A 12392-nucleotide genomic window follows, 5' to 3' on the forward strand; every position below is an offset into this window, starting at 1 on the left:
CTTCCCAACATTTTCAAAAAATTTTATTTTTCTTTTGTTTGTTTTGCAACATACTATTTTTTTAATGGGTTTTTCGGTATTCTGGAGGGTCCTGCGTATAGGAAATAATTTTTTTTAATTGAGAAAATGGAAAAAACTTTAAAAATCATGGAAAAATAGTTTATTTGTTATTTTTCGTCTCCTTTTGCAAAAGTTTGGAAATTCTAGCAGGCGTTGGATGTTCTCAGTGTAAAAACCAGCATCTTTCTTTGTTAAAGAACGCACAATGGAATAGTAATAAAAAAAGAAAAAGAAAAAAAATGAAATGTCGAGAATTAGGTTCTGATTTCGAGACCGCCCGGCTCCCTTTAATATCAAGTTATAATTTTCAAACTCTGTCCCTAAGTAGGGGTCTATTGTCCAAAGAAGTTTCCCGAAAGAAATAATTATAGGTGAATTAGGGGGTTCTCAGTGGGTCCCTAAAGCTCCATTGTGAAGCTGTGAGGAGGGGGAGGCTTTTGAAGCAAAAATGTCGCAGGTTTCGCGTATCACCGTGGACTGGGTGGTAGAACAGCGGGAAAATACGTCACTGCTGGAAGGTGGGGTCGCTGGTACGAATCCCAGCTTCCCAACATTTTCAAAAAATTTTATTTTTCTTTTGTTTGTTTTGCAACATACTATTTTTTTAATGGGTTTTTCTGTATTCTGGAGGGTCCTGCATATAGGAAATAATTTTTTTTTATTGAGAAAATGGAAAAAACTTAAAAAATCATGGAAAATCAGTTTATTTGTTATTTTTCGTCTCCTTTTGCAAAAGTTTGGAAATTCTAGCAGGCGTTGGATGTTCTCAGTGTAAAATCCAACATCTTTCTTTGTTAAGGAACGCACAATGGAATAGTAATAAAAAAAGAAAAAGAAAAAAAAGAAATGTCGAGAATTAGGTTCTGATTTCGAGACCGCTCAGCTCCCTTTAATATCAAGTTATAATTTTCAAACTCTGACCCTAAGTAGGGGTCTATTGTCCAAGCAAGCTTCCCGAAAGAAATCTTTATAGGTGAATTAGGGGGTTCTCAGCGGGTCCCTAGAGCTCCATTGTGAAACTGAGAGGAGGGGGAGGCTTTTGAAGCGAAAATGTTGCAGGTTTCGCGTATCACCGTGGACTGGGTGGTAGAACAGCGGGCAAATAAGTCGCTGCTGGAAGGTGGGGTCGCTGGTTCGAATCCCAGCTTTACAACATTTTCAAAAAAATTTATTTTATTTTTCTTTTGTTTATTTTGCAACATACCCTTTTTTTAATGGGTTTTTCGGTATTCTGGAGGGCCCTGCATATAGGAAATAATTTTTTTTAATTTTGAGAAAATGGAAAAAACTGGAAAAATCATGGAAAATCAGTTTATTTGATATTTTTCGTCTCCTTTTGCAAAACTTTGGAAATTCTAGCAGGCGTTGGATGTTCTCAGTGTAAAAACCAGCATCTTTCTTTGTTTAAGAACGCACAATGGAATAGTAATAAAAAAAGAAAAAGAAAAAAAATGAAATGTCGAGAATTAGGTTCTGATTTCGAGACCGCCCGGCTCCCTTTAATATCAATTTATAATTTTCAAACTCTGTCCCTAAGTACGGGTCTATTATCCAAAGAAGTTTCCCGAAAGAAATAATTATAGGTGAATTAGGGGGTTCTCAGTGGGCCCCTAAAGCTCCATTGTGAAGCTGAGGGGGGGGGAGGGCTTTTGAAGCGAAAATGTGGCAGGTTGCGCGTATCACCGTAGACTGGGTGGTAGAACAGCGGGCAACTAAGTCGCTGCTGGAAGGTGGGGTCGCTTGTTCGAATCCCAGCTTTCCAACATTTTCTAAAAATTTTATTTTATTTTTCTTTTCTTTATTTTGCAACATACTATTTTTTTAAATGGGTCTTTCGGTATTCTGGAGTGTCCTGCATATAGGAAATAATTTTTTTTTTATTGAGAAAATGGAAAAAACTGGAAAAATCATGGAAAATCAGTTTATTTGTTATTTTTCGTCTCCTTTTGCAAAAGTTTGGAAATTCTAGCAGGCGTTGGATGTTCTCAGTGTAAAATCCAACATCTTTCTTTGTTAAAGAACGCACAATGGAATAGTAATAAAAAAAGAAAAAGAAAAAAAAAAGAAATGTCGAGAATTAGGTTCTGATTTCGAGACCGCTCAGCTCCCTTTAATATCAAGTTATAATTTTCAAACTCTGACCCTAAGTAGGGGTCTATTGTCCAAACAAGCTTCCCGAAGGAAATTTTTATAGGTGAATTAGGGGGTTCTCAGTGGGTCCCTAAAGCTCCATTGTGAAGCTGAGAGGAGGGGGAGGCTTTTGAAGCGAAAATGTCGCAGGTTTCGCGTATCACCGTGGACTGGGTGGTAGAACAGCGGGAAAACAAGTCGCTGCTGGAAGGTGGGGTCACTGGTTCAAATCCCAGCTTCCCAACATTATCAAAAGATTTTCTTTTCTTTTCTTTATTTTGCAACATACTATTTTTTTGATGGGTTTTTCGGTATTCTGGAGGGTGCTGCATATAGGAAATAATTTTTTTTTATTGAGAAAATGGAAAAAACTGGAAAAATCATGGAAAATCAGTTTATTTGTTATTTTTCGTCTCCTTTTGCAAAAGTTTGGAAATTCTAGCAGGCGTTGGATGTTCTCAGTGTAAAATCCAACATCTTTCTTTGTTAAAGAACGCACAATGGAATAGTAATAAAAAAAGAAAAAGAAAAAAAAAAGAAATGTAGCGAATTAGGTTCTGATTTCGAGACCGCTCAGCTCCCTTTAATATCAAGTTATAATTTTCAAACTCTGACCCTATGTAGGGGTCTATTGTCCAAACAAGCTTCCCGAAGGAAATTTTTATAGGTGAATTAGGGGGTTCTCAATGGTCCCTAAAGCTCCATTGTGAAGCTGAGAGGAGGGGGAGGCTTTTGAAGCGAAAATGTCGCATGTTTCGCGTATCACCGTGGACTGGGTGGTAGAACAGCGGAAAAACAAGTCGCTGCTGGAAGGTGGGGACGCTGGTTCGAATCCCAGCTTCCCAACATTATCAAAAGATTTTCTTTTCTTTATTTTGCAACATACTATTTTTTTAATGGGTTTTTCGGTATTCTGGAGGGTGCTGCATATAGGAAGTAATTTTTTTTTATTGAGAAAATGGAAAAAACTGGAAAAATCATGGAAAATCAGTTTATTTGTTATTTTTCGTCTCCTTTTGCAAAAGTTAGGAAATTCTAGCAGGCGTTGGATGTTCTCAGTGTAAAATCCAACATGTTTCTTTCTTAAAGAACGCACAATGGAATAGTAATAAAAAAAGAAAAAGAAAAAAAAGAAATGTCGAGAATTAGGTTCTGATTTCGAGACCGCCAAGCTCCCTTTAATATCAAGTTATAATTTTCAAACTCTGACCGTAAGTAGGGGCCTATTGTCCAAACAAGCTTCCCGAAAGAAATCTTTATAGGCGAATTAGGGGGTTCTCAGTGGGTCCCTAAAGCTCCATTGTGAAGCTGAGAGGAGGGGGAGGCTTTTGAAGCAAAAATGTCGCAGGTTTCGCGTATCACCGTGGACTGGGTGGTGGAACAGCGGGCAAATACGTCACTGCTGGAAGGTGGGGTCGCTAGTACGAATCCCAACTTCCCAACATTTTCAAAAAATTTTATTTTTCTTTTGTTTGTTTTGCAACATACTATTTTTTTAATGGGTTTTTCGGTATGCTGGAGGGTCCTGCGTATAGGAAATAATTTTTTTTAATTGAGAAAATGGAAAAAACTTTAAAAATCATGGAAAAATAGTTTATTTGTTATTTTTCGTCTCCTTTTGCAAAAGTTTGGAAATTCTAGCAGGCGTTGGATGTTCTCAGTGTAAAAACCAGCATCTTTCTTTGTTAAAGAACGCACAATGGAATAGTAATAAAAAAAGAAAAAGAAAAAAAATGAAATGTCGAGAATTAGGTTCTGATTTCGAGACCGCCCGGCTCCCTTTAATATCAAGTTATAATTTTCAAACTCTGTCCCTAAGTAGGGGTCTATTGTCCAAAGAAGTTTCCCGAAAGAAATAATTATAGGTGAATTAGGGGGTTCTCAGTGGGTCCCTAAAGCTCCATTGTGAAGCTGTGAGGAGGGGGAGGCTTTTGAAGCAAAAATGTCGCAGGTTTCGCGTATCACCGTGGACTGGGTGGTAGAACAGCGGGAAAATACGTCACTGCTGGAAGGTGGGGTCGCTGGTACGAATCCCAGCTTCCCAACATTTTCAAAAAATTTTATTTTTCTTTTGTTTGTTTTGCAACATACTATTTTTTTAATGGGTTTTTCTGTATTCTGGAGGGTCCTGCATATAGGAAATAATTTTTTTTTATTGAGAAAATGGAAAAAACTTAAAAAATCATGGAAAATCAGTTTATTTGTTATTTTTCGTCTCCTTTTGCAAAAGTTTGGAAATTCTAGCAGGCGTTGGATGTTCTCAGTGTAAAATCCAACATCTTTCTTTGTTAAGGAACGCACAATGGAATAGTAATAAAAAAAGAAAAAGAAAAAAAAGAAATGTCGAGAATTAGGTTCTGATTTCGAGACCGCTCAGCTCCCTTTAATATCAAGTTATAATTTTCAAACTCTGACCCTAAGTAGGGGTCTATTGTCCAAGCAAGCTTCCCGAAAGAAATCTTTATAGGTGAATTAGGGGGTTCTCAGCGGGTCCCTAGAGCTCCATTGTGAAACTGAGAGGAGGGGGAGGCTTTTGAAGCGAAAATGTTGCAGGTTTCGCGTATCACCGTGGACTGGGTGGTAGAACAGCGGGCAAATAAGTCGCTGCTGGAAGGTGGGGTCGCTGGTTCGAATCCCAGCTTTACAACATTTTCAAAAAAATTTATTTTATTTTTCTTTTGTTTATTTTGCAACATACCCTTTTTTTAATGGGTTTTTCGGTATTCTGGAGGGCCCTGCATATAGGAAATAATTTTTTTTAATTTTGAGAAAATGGAAAAAACTGGAAAAATCATGGAAAATCAGTTTATTTGATATTTTTCGTCTCCTTTTGCAAAACTTTGGAAATTCTAGCAGGCGTTGGATGTTCTCAGTGTAAAAACCAGCATCTTTCTTTGTTTAAGAACGGACAATGGAATAGTAATAAAAAAAGAAAAAGAAAAAAAATGAAATGTCGAGAATTAGGTTCTGATTTCGAGACCGCCCGGCTCCCTTTAATATCAAGTTATAATTTTCAAACTCTGTCCCTAAGTACGGGTCTATTGTCCAAAGAAGTTTCCCGAAAGAAATAATTATAGGTGAATTAGGGGGTTCTCAGTGGGCCCCTAAAGCTCCATTGTGAAGCTGAGGGGGGGGGGCAGGGCTTTTGAAGCGAAAATGTGGCAGGTTGCGCGTATCACCGTAGACTGGGTGGTAGAACAGCGGGCAACTAAGTCGCTGCTGGAAGGTGGGGTCGCTTGTTCGAATCCCAGCTTTCCAACATTTTCTAAAAATTTTATTTTATTTTTCTTTTGTTTATTTTGCAACATACTATTTTTTTAAATGGGTCTTTCGGTATTCTGGAGTGTCCTGCATATAGGAAATAATTTTTTTTTTATTGAGAAAATGGAAAAAACTAGAAAAATCATGGAAAATCAGTTTATTTGTTATTTTTCGTCTCCTTTTGCAAAAGTTTGGAAATTCTAGCAGGCCTTGGATGTTCTCAGTGTAAAATCCAACATCTTTCTTTGTTAAAGAACGCACAATGGAATAGTAATAAAAAAAGAAAAAGAAAAAAAAAAGAAATGTCGAGAATTAGGTTCTGATTTCGAGACCGCTCAGCTCCCTTTAATATCAAGTTATAATTTTCAAACTCTGACCCTAAGTAGGGGTCTATTGTCCAAACAAGCTTCCCGAAGGAAATTTTTATAGGTGAATTAGGGGGTTCTCAGTGGGTCCCTAAAGCTCCATTGTGAAGCTGAGAGGAGGGGGAGGCTTTTGAAGCGAAAATGTCGCAGGTTTCGCGTATCACAGTGGCCTGGGTGGTAGAACAGCGGGAAAACAAGTCGCTGCTGGAAGGTGGGGTCACTGGTTCAAATCCCAGCTTCCCAACATTATCAAAAGATTTTCTTTTCTTTTCTTTATTTTGCAACATACTATTTTTTTGATGGGTTTTTCGGTATTCTGGAGGGTGCTGCATATAGGAAATAATTTTTTTTTATTGAGAAAATGGAAAAAACTGGAAAAATAATGGAAAATCAGTGTATTTGTTTTTTTTCGTCTCCTTTTGCAAAAGTTTGGAAATTCTAGCAGGCGTTGGATGTTCTCAGTGTAAAATCCAACATCTTTCTTTGTTAAAGAACGCACAATGGAATAGTAATAAAAAAAGAAAAAGAAGAAAAAAAAGAAATGTCGAGAATTAGGTTCTGACTTCGAGACCGCTCAGCTCTCTTTAATATCAAGTTATAATTTTCAAACTCTGACCCTAAGTAGGGGTCTATTGTCCAAACAAGCTTCCCGAAAGAAATCTTTATAGGTGAATTAGGGGGTTCTCAGTGGGTCCCTAAAGCTCCATTGTGAAGCTGAGAGGAGGGGGAGGCTTTTGAAGCAAAAATGTCGCAGGTTTCGCGTATCACCGTGGACTGGGTGGTAGAACAGCGGGCAAATAAGTCGCTGCTGGAAGGTGGGGTCGCTGGTTCGAATCCCAGCTTCCCAACATTTTCAAAAAATTTTCTTTTCTTTTTCTTTTCTTTATTTTGCAACATACTATTTTTTAATGGGTTTTTCGGTATTCTGGAGGGTGCTGCATATAGGAAATAATTTTTTTTTATTGAGAAAATGGAAAAAGCTGGAAAAATCATGGAAAATCAGTTTATTTGTTATTTTTCGTCTCCTTTTGCAAAAGTTTGGAAATTCTAGCAGGTGTTGGATGTTCTCAGTGTAAAATCCAACATCTTTCTTTGTTAAAGAACGCACAATGGAATAGTAATAAAAAAAGAAAAAGAAAAAAAAAGAAATGTCGAGAATTAGGTTCTGATTTCGAGACCGCTCAGCTCCCTTTAATATCAAGTTATAATTTTCAAACTCTGACCCTAAGTAGGGGTCTATTGTCCAAACAAGCTTCCCGAAGGAAATTTTTATAGGTGAATTAGGGGGTTCTCAGTGGGTCCCTAAAGCTCCATTGTGAAGCTGAGAGGAGGGGGAGGCTTTTGAAGCGAAAATGTCGCAGGTTTCGCGTATCACCGTGGCCTGGGTGGTAGAACAGCGGGAAAACAAGTCGCTGCTGGAAGGTGGGGTCACTGGTTCAAATCCCAGCTTCCCAACATTATCAAAAGATTTTCTTTTCTTTTCTTTATTTTGCAACATACTATTTTTTTGATGGGTTTTTCGGTATTCTGGAGGGTGCTGCATATAGGAAATAATTTTTTTTTATTGAGAAAATGGAAAAAACTGGAAAAATAATGGAAAATCAGTGTATTTGTTTTTTTTCGTCTCCTTTTGCAAAAGTTTGGAAATTCTAGCAGGCGTTGGATGTTCTCAGTGTAAAATCCAACATCTTTCTTTGTTAAAGAACGCACAATGGAATAGTAATAAAAAAAGAAAAAGAAGAAAAAAAAGAAATGTCGAGAATTAGGTTCTGACTTCGAGACCGCTCAGCTCTCTTTAATATCAAGTTATAATTTTCAAACTCTGACCCTAAGTAGGGGTCTATTGTCCAAACAAGCTTCCCGAAAGAAATCTTTATAGGTGAATTAGGGGGTTCTCAGTGGGTCCCTAAAGCTCCATTGTGAAGCTGAGAGGAGGGGGAGGCTTTTGAAGCAAAAATGTCGCAGGTTTCGCGTATCACCGTGGACTGGGTGGTAGAACAGCGGGCAAATAAGTCGCTGCTGGAAGGTGGGGTCGCTGATTCGAATCCCAGCTTCCCAACATTTTCAAAAAATTTTCTTTTCTTTTTCTTTTCTTTATTTTGCAACATACTATTTTTTAATGGGTTTTTCGGTATTCTGGAGGGTGCTGCATATAGGAAATAATTTTTTTTTATTGAGAAAATGGAAAAAGCTGGAAAAATCATGGAAAATCAGTTTATTTGTTATTTTTCGTCTCCTTTTGCAAAAGTTTGGAAATTCTAGCATACGTTGGATGTTCTCAGTGTAAAATCCAACATCTTTCTTTGTTAAAGAACGCACAATGGAATAGTAATAAAAAAAAGAAAAAGAAAAAGAAAGAAATGACGAGAATAAGGTTCTGATTTCGAGACCGCCCAGCTCCCTTTAATATCAAGTTATAATTTTCAAACTCGGACCCTAAGTAGGGGTCTATGGTCCAACCAAGCTTGCCGAAAGAAACTTTTATGTGTGAATTATGGGGTTCTCAGTGGGCCCCTAAAGTTCCATTGTGAAGCAGAGGGGGGGGGGAAGGCTTTTGAAGCAAAACTCTGGCATTCATCACGTATGACCGTGGACTGGGTATTGGAACAGCAGGCAAACAAGTCGCTGCTGGAGGGAGGGGTCGCTGGCTCGAATCCCAGCTTACCAACGTTTTCAAAATTTTTAATTTTATTTTTCTTTTGTTTATTTTGCGTCATACTATTTTTTAATGGGTTTTTCGGTATTCTGGAGGGTCCTGCATGTAGGAAATAAATTTTTTTACTTGGAAGGTGGGAAAAAACTGGAAAATTCCAGGAAAATCAGTTTATTTGCTCTTTTTCGACTCCTTTTGCATCATTTTGGATATTCTAGCATGCGTGGGGTGTTCTGTGAGTGAAATCGAGCATCTTTTTTAGTTAAAGAACGCACAATGGAATAATAATAATAAAATAAAAAAACGAAATGTCGAGAATAAGATTTAGATTTCGAGACAGCCCAGCTCCCTTTAATATCAAGCTATAATTTTCAAACTTGGACCCTAAGTAGGGGTCTATAGTCCATACATGCCTGCCGAACAAATTTTTTTTTGGTAATTTAGGGGGGGGGGGCTCAGTGGGCTCCTAAAGGGCTTTTGAAGCGAAACTGTGGGAGGCTTCACGTATCTCCGTGGACTGGGTGAGAGGACTCGCAAGCAAGGAGCTGCTGGAGGAGGTTGTCTCGGATTCAAATCCCAGGGATGGACAATTTTTCAAAAAAATTTCTTTTTCTTCTTCTTTTGTTTATTTTAAATTATATTATTCTTTAATGTGTTTTTCGGTATTGTGGAGGGTCCTGCATGTAGGAAATAATTTTTTTATGGGTAAAATGGGAAAAATCTTTAAAATCCAGGAAAATCAGCTTATTTGTTATTTTTCGACTCCTTTTGCACCATTTTGGATATTCCAGCATGCGTGGGGTATTCTGTGTGTGTTGCTGTTATTGTTGCTTATGCCCACTTGACCAACAGAAGCATTAAATCAAGTCTATGAACTCATCCAAAAAGCTCCCAAAGCTATGTACTATTGCAGCAGGGTTGGGGACCTGTTGGCTCTTCTGGCAGCCAATACAGGATAGGATATAGGCAGGAGCAGATTGGTTCACATTGCACTTACTTAGGACAGGGTGGATAGACTTTAAGGCTCGCAACGCTACGTTTGGATCAAGTGTGTCCGCTACCAAGTCTGGCAAGCGCCGTTTGGACACGCCTATTGCTTGTCCTGATCAGTGCAAGACCAGGCCGGTTTCCCCCATACCAATCAGGCACAGGAGCTTTTGTCCAACAGGAGCCAATATCTTGGAAATCTTGAGTTTTCCTGAAGACTGTGTCAGTGGCAGTTTAAACGCATGTACAAAAAAATAAATAAATAAAATTAGTAAAAGAATATTTTATTTACGCTACAATATTGTAAAATAATTTTAAAAAAAATTTATTTCTAAAACATTAGCAAACAAAACAGGCAATTACAACGGATTGAACGGTTCCTGAGAAGACCTATCACGGCAAACTAAGGTAAAAAATTAGCATGTATGCACCATGACGTACCGGGAGGCGTGTAACGAGCTGGCTGTGGAAACTCAATACTTCTCTGAATTTTATTGCACGGTATATATAAGTTTAAGTTTAAACGAAATGAGCTTGTTGTCACGGTGAGATACGGCCAACAGACGACACAGAACACATCTGGATGAGTTTGAGCGAGGTCGAATTATGGGAATTTGGAAGAAGGTTAAAGTGTGACCAGTGTGGCTATGGTGTTTGAGATCACCCACAATATCGTTTCACGAGATTGGAACACATTTTAGAAGACAGGAACAGCTGTCTGGAGATTTAGTAGAGAATTACCTCACACAACCGCAGTACCCAACCAAAATTCACCCAACAAGCCCAAATTAAACCTAATTTTCATAAGAAAAGTGACAAATTTAATAACAATAAACAACAAACAAGCCATTTTACCCTGACTTCTCAGGAGTTGACGCCTAAGCCATGTAAATATTGTGATAAGCAAGTTGCTTATCATTAGGGCCGAAATTCTATAAACAAACCATATTTATTTACCACTGCGAATCAAACTGAGCGTAAACAAAAAAGTGACCAACCATAAATTTAACAATTAATGGTATCCGGACACGTTTAAAATAAAAATGAAAAGATTAAAAACGACAAACACCCGATTTTGACTCATAATACTATCTATACGCATCCAGGCTTGCATGTTCAATGCCTAGCACGGTTCATAAATTGAAGCACAGACAACCATTATTCGAACCCGCTACCTAGATGCTGGCGAGCAAGATCGCATCATCATAATCATCGTCATCTTCAAAATTTATTTAAGCGCTTGAAACCGGTTACGGCCCTTCACGGGCAAGACCACTGGTACATAGTAGACATTTCGTACATCATTTTATTGTTGTGTCCCGCAGTGAACTGACTGTATCGTTAAGGCACGATTCCCAGTACAATACCGAAGTCAAGCATCACAGGCTGCGGTCAGTGAGCGGGTGGATGACAGCTTGGATCAGTCTACGAAGGAACTGAGGGCGTGCGGTGTTGGTCCTCGTTGAACTGTTCTACCGTAAAGTGCTCCATTTCACGCGCACGTCATCCGGCTACCAAAGCGGGGGTGCCATCCTCTCTGCAGAGGATCAAAATTATAATGGCATGTCTTCAGATCATCCTCAGGAATGTTTTCCAGACCGTCGCCAAGCCCATTGTGCAACTCTAGTCAACGTAAATAAACTACAGCAACAACTTATAGTTGCACATTAATATGCCGGCTTGTATGTTCATTAAAAAGATGTCTTTCACGTTTTTTTAGGTTGAAGGACTGATAGTACAAATCAGAGAGGAACATCACGAAAATGCATTCGAACCTGCCTCCTTAACAGAGCGTTTGGCGGGTGATACCTATCACCCAGGAAGGCCCCTTTATATCCCTTTATTAGTTCATTGGAATTACATACATTTGCAGTCTTGTGTGCTCAATTTAGGCTTATAAACCTTTCTCAAATAGAAGGACAGATGATATAATAAGAAGGACAGAGGAATTAAAGAATGTTTTGCATCAGCGGAGAGAGAGAGAGAGAGAGAGAAACAGAGAGAGAGTGGAAACCACTTGGTTTTTATTCAAAGTTTGCACCATCTGGAAAAAAGTATAATGCCTACGACAGAGAGCTCTTGGCTGTGCACATGGCAGTCAAATACTTTCGGCATATGGTAGACGGTCGGCCGTTTACTATCTACACCGACCACAAGTCGCTTATATTTGCCTTTAAACAAAAGGAAGATAAGTGTTCGCCGAGACATTTGGGTCATTTGGATTTTATTAGCCAATTCACTACGGATATCCAGCACGTAAAGGGAATAGATAACGTGGTTGCCGATGCGCTGTCCAGAGTAAACATCGCTATCATAGAAACACCTTCCCACGCCAATTTTCAAGAAATGGCCAACAACCAAAAAGGTGACCAGGAACTAGCCGAAAGTTTAGCTCAAACCGGTAACTCATTTTTGGTACTTCAACCTTTCTTAATAGGTATTCCTGGTGTGGACTTGTTTTGTGATGTATCTACCTACCGGATTCGACCATTCATGCCCGAAGTGGACAGAATTTTTTTTTCCAAACTGCATTCTTTTTCACATCCAGGTATTAAAGCTTCTGTAAGGTTGGTGGAGGAGCGACACGTTTGACCTGGTATAAAGAAAGACGTAATGACATATGGGCTCTGCAATGCTTGCTTTGCCAACGTTTTAAGGGTGACACGTCACATGTAGAGCAGGCTTGGTACGTTTGTTCCACTAATGCCAGGTTCGAGCATGTACACATCGACATCGTATGTCTCTTGCCGCTATCAGAAGGTTTTCGCTGCTGTCTTACATGTGTCGACCGTTTTTCCAAGTGGTCAGAAGCTTACTCGCTAGCAGATATATCAGCCAAATCTGTTGCTACAACTTTTTACGCCGGATGGATTGTTAGGTTTGGAATACCCCTACGAATCACAACAGACCAGGGTACACAGTTCGAAGCCTCGCTG

At 38.8% G+C, this 12392-nt stretch overlaps 1 protein-coding gene across 1 annotated transcript; it reads left to right on the forward strand.

The window, feature by feature from the left end:
* The first annotated feature begins 11412 nt into the window (after positions 1-11412).
* LOC147806580 (uncharacterized) lies at positions 11413-12048 on the forward strand. Its single transcript, XM_087149686.1, has one exon. The coding sequence runs from the start codon at positions 11413-11415 to the stop codon at positions 12046-12048; it is 636 nt and encodes a 211-aa protein (XP_087005812.1).
* Positions 12049-12392: the final 344 nt, after the last annotated feature.

This window comes from Parasteatoda tepidariorum, chromosome 8 (genome assembly GCF_982258835.1).
Source record: "Parasteatoda tepidariorum strain Cologne lab strain chromosome 8, Ptep-v5.0, whole genome shotgun sequence".
Lineage (NCBI taxonomy): Eukaryota > Metazoa > Arthropoda > Arachnida > Araneae > Theridiidae > Parasteatoda > Parasteatoda tepidariorum.

Bases quoted from the DNA above. Each gene is read 5' to 3' on its own strand.
- LOC147806580 (XM_087149686.1), top strand. From the start codon at position 11,413: ATGTTTTGCATCAGCGGAGAGAGAGAGAGAGAGAGAGAAACAGAGAGA.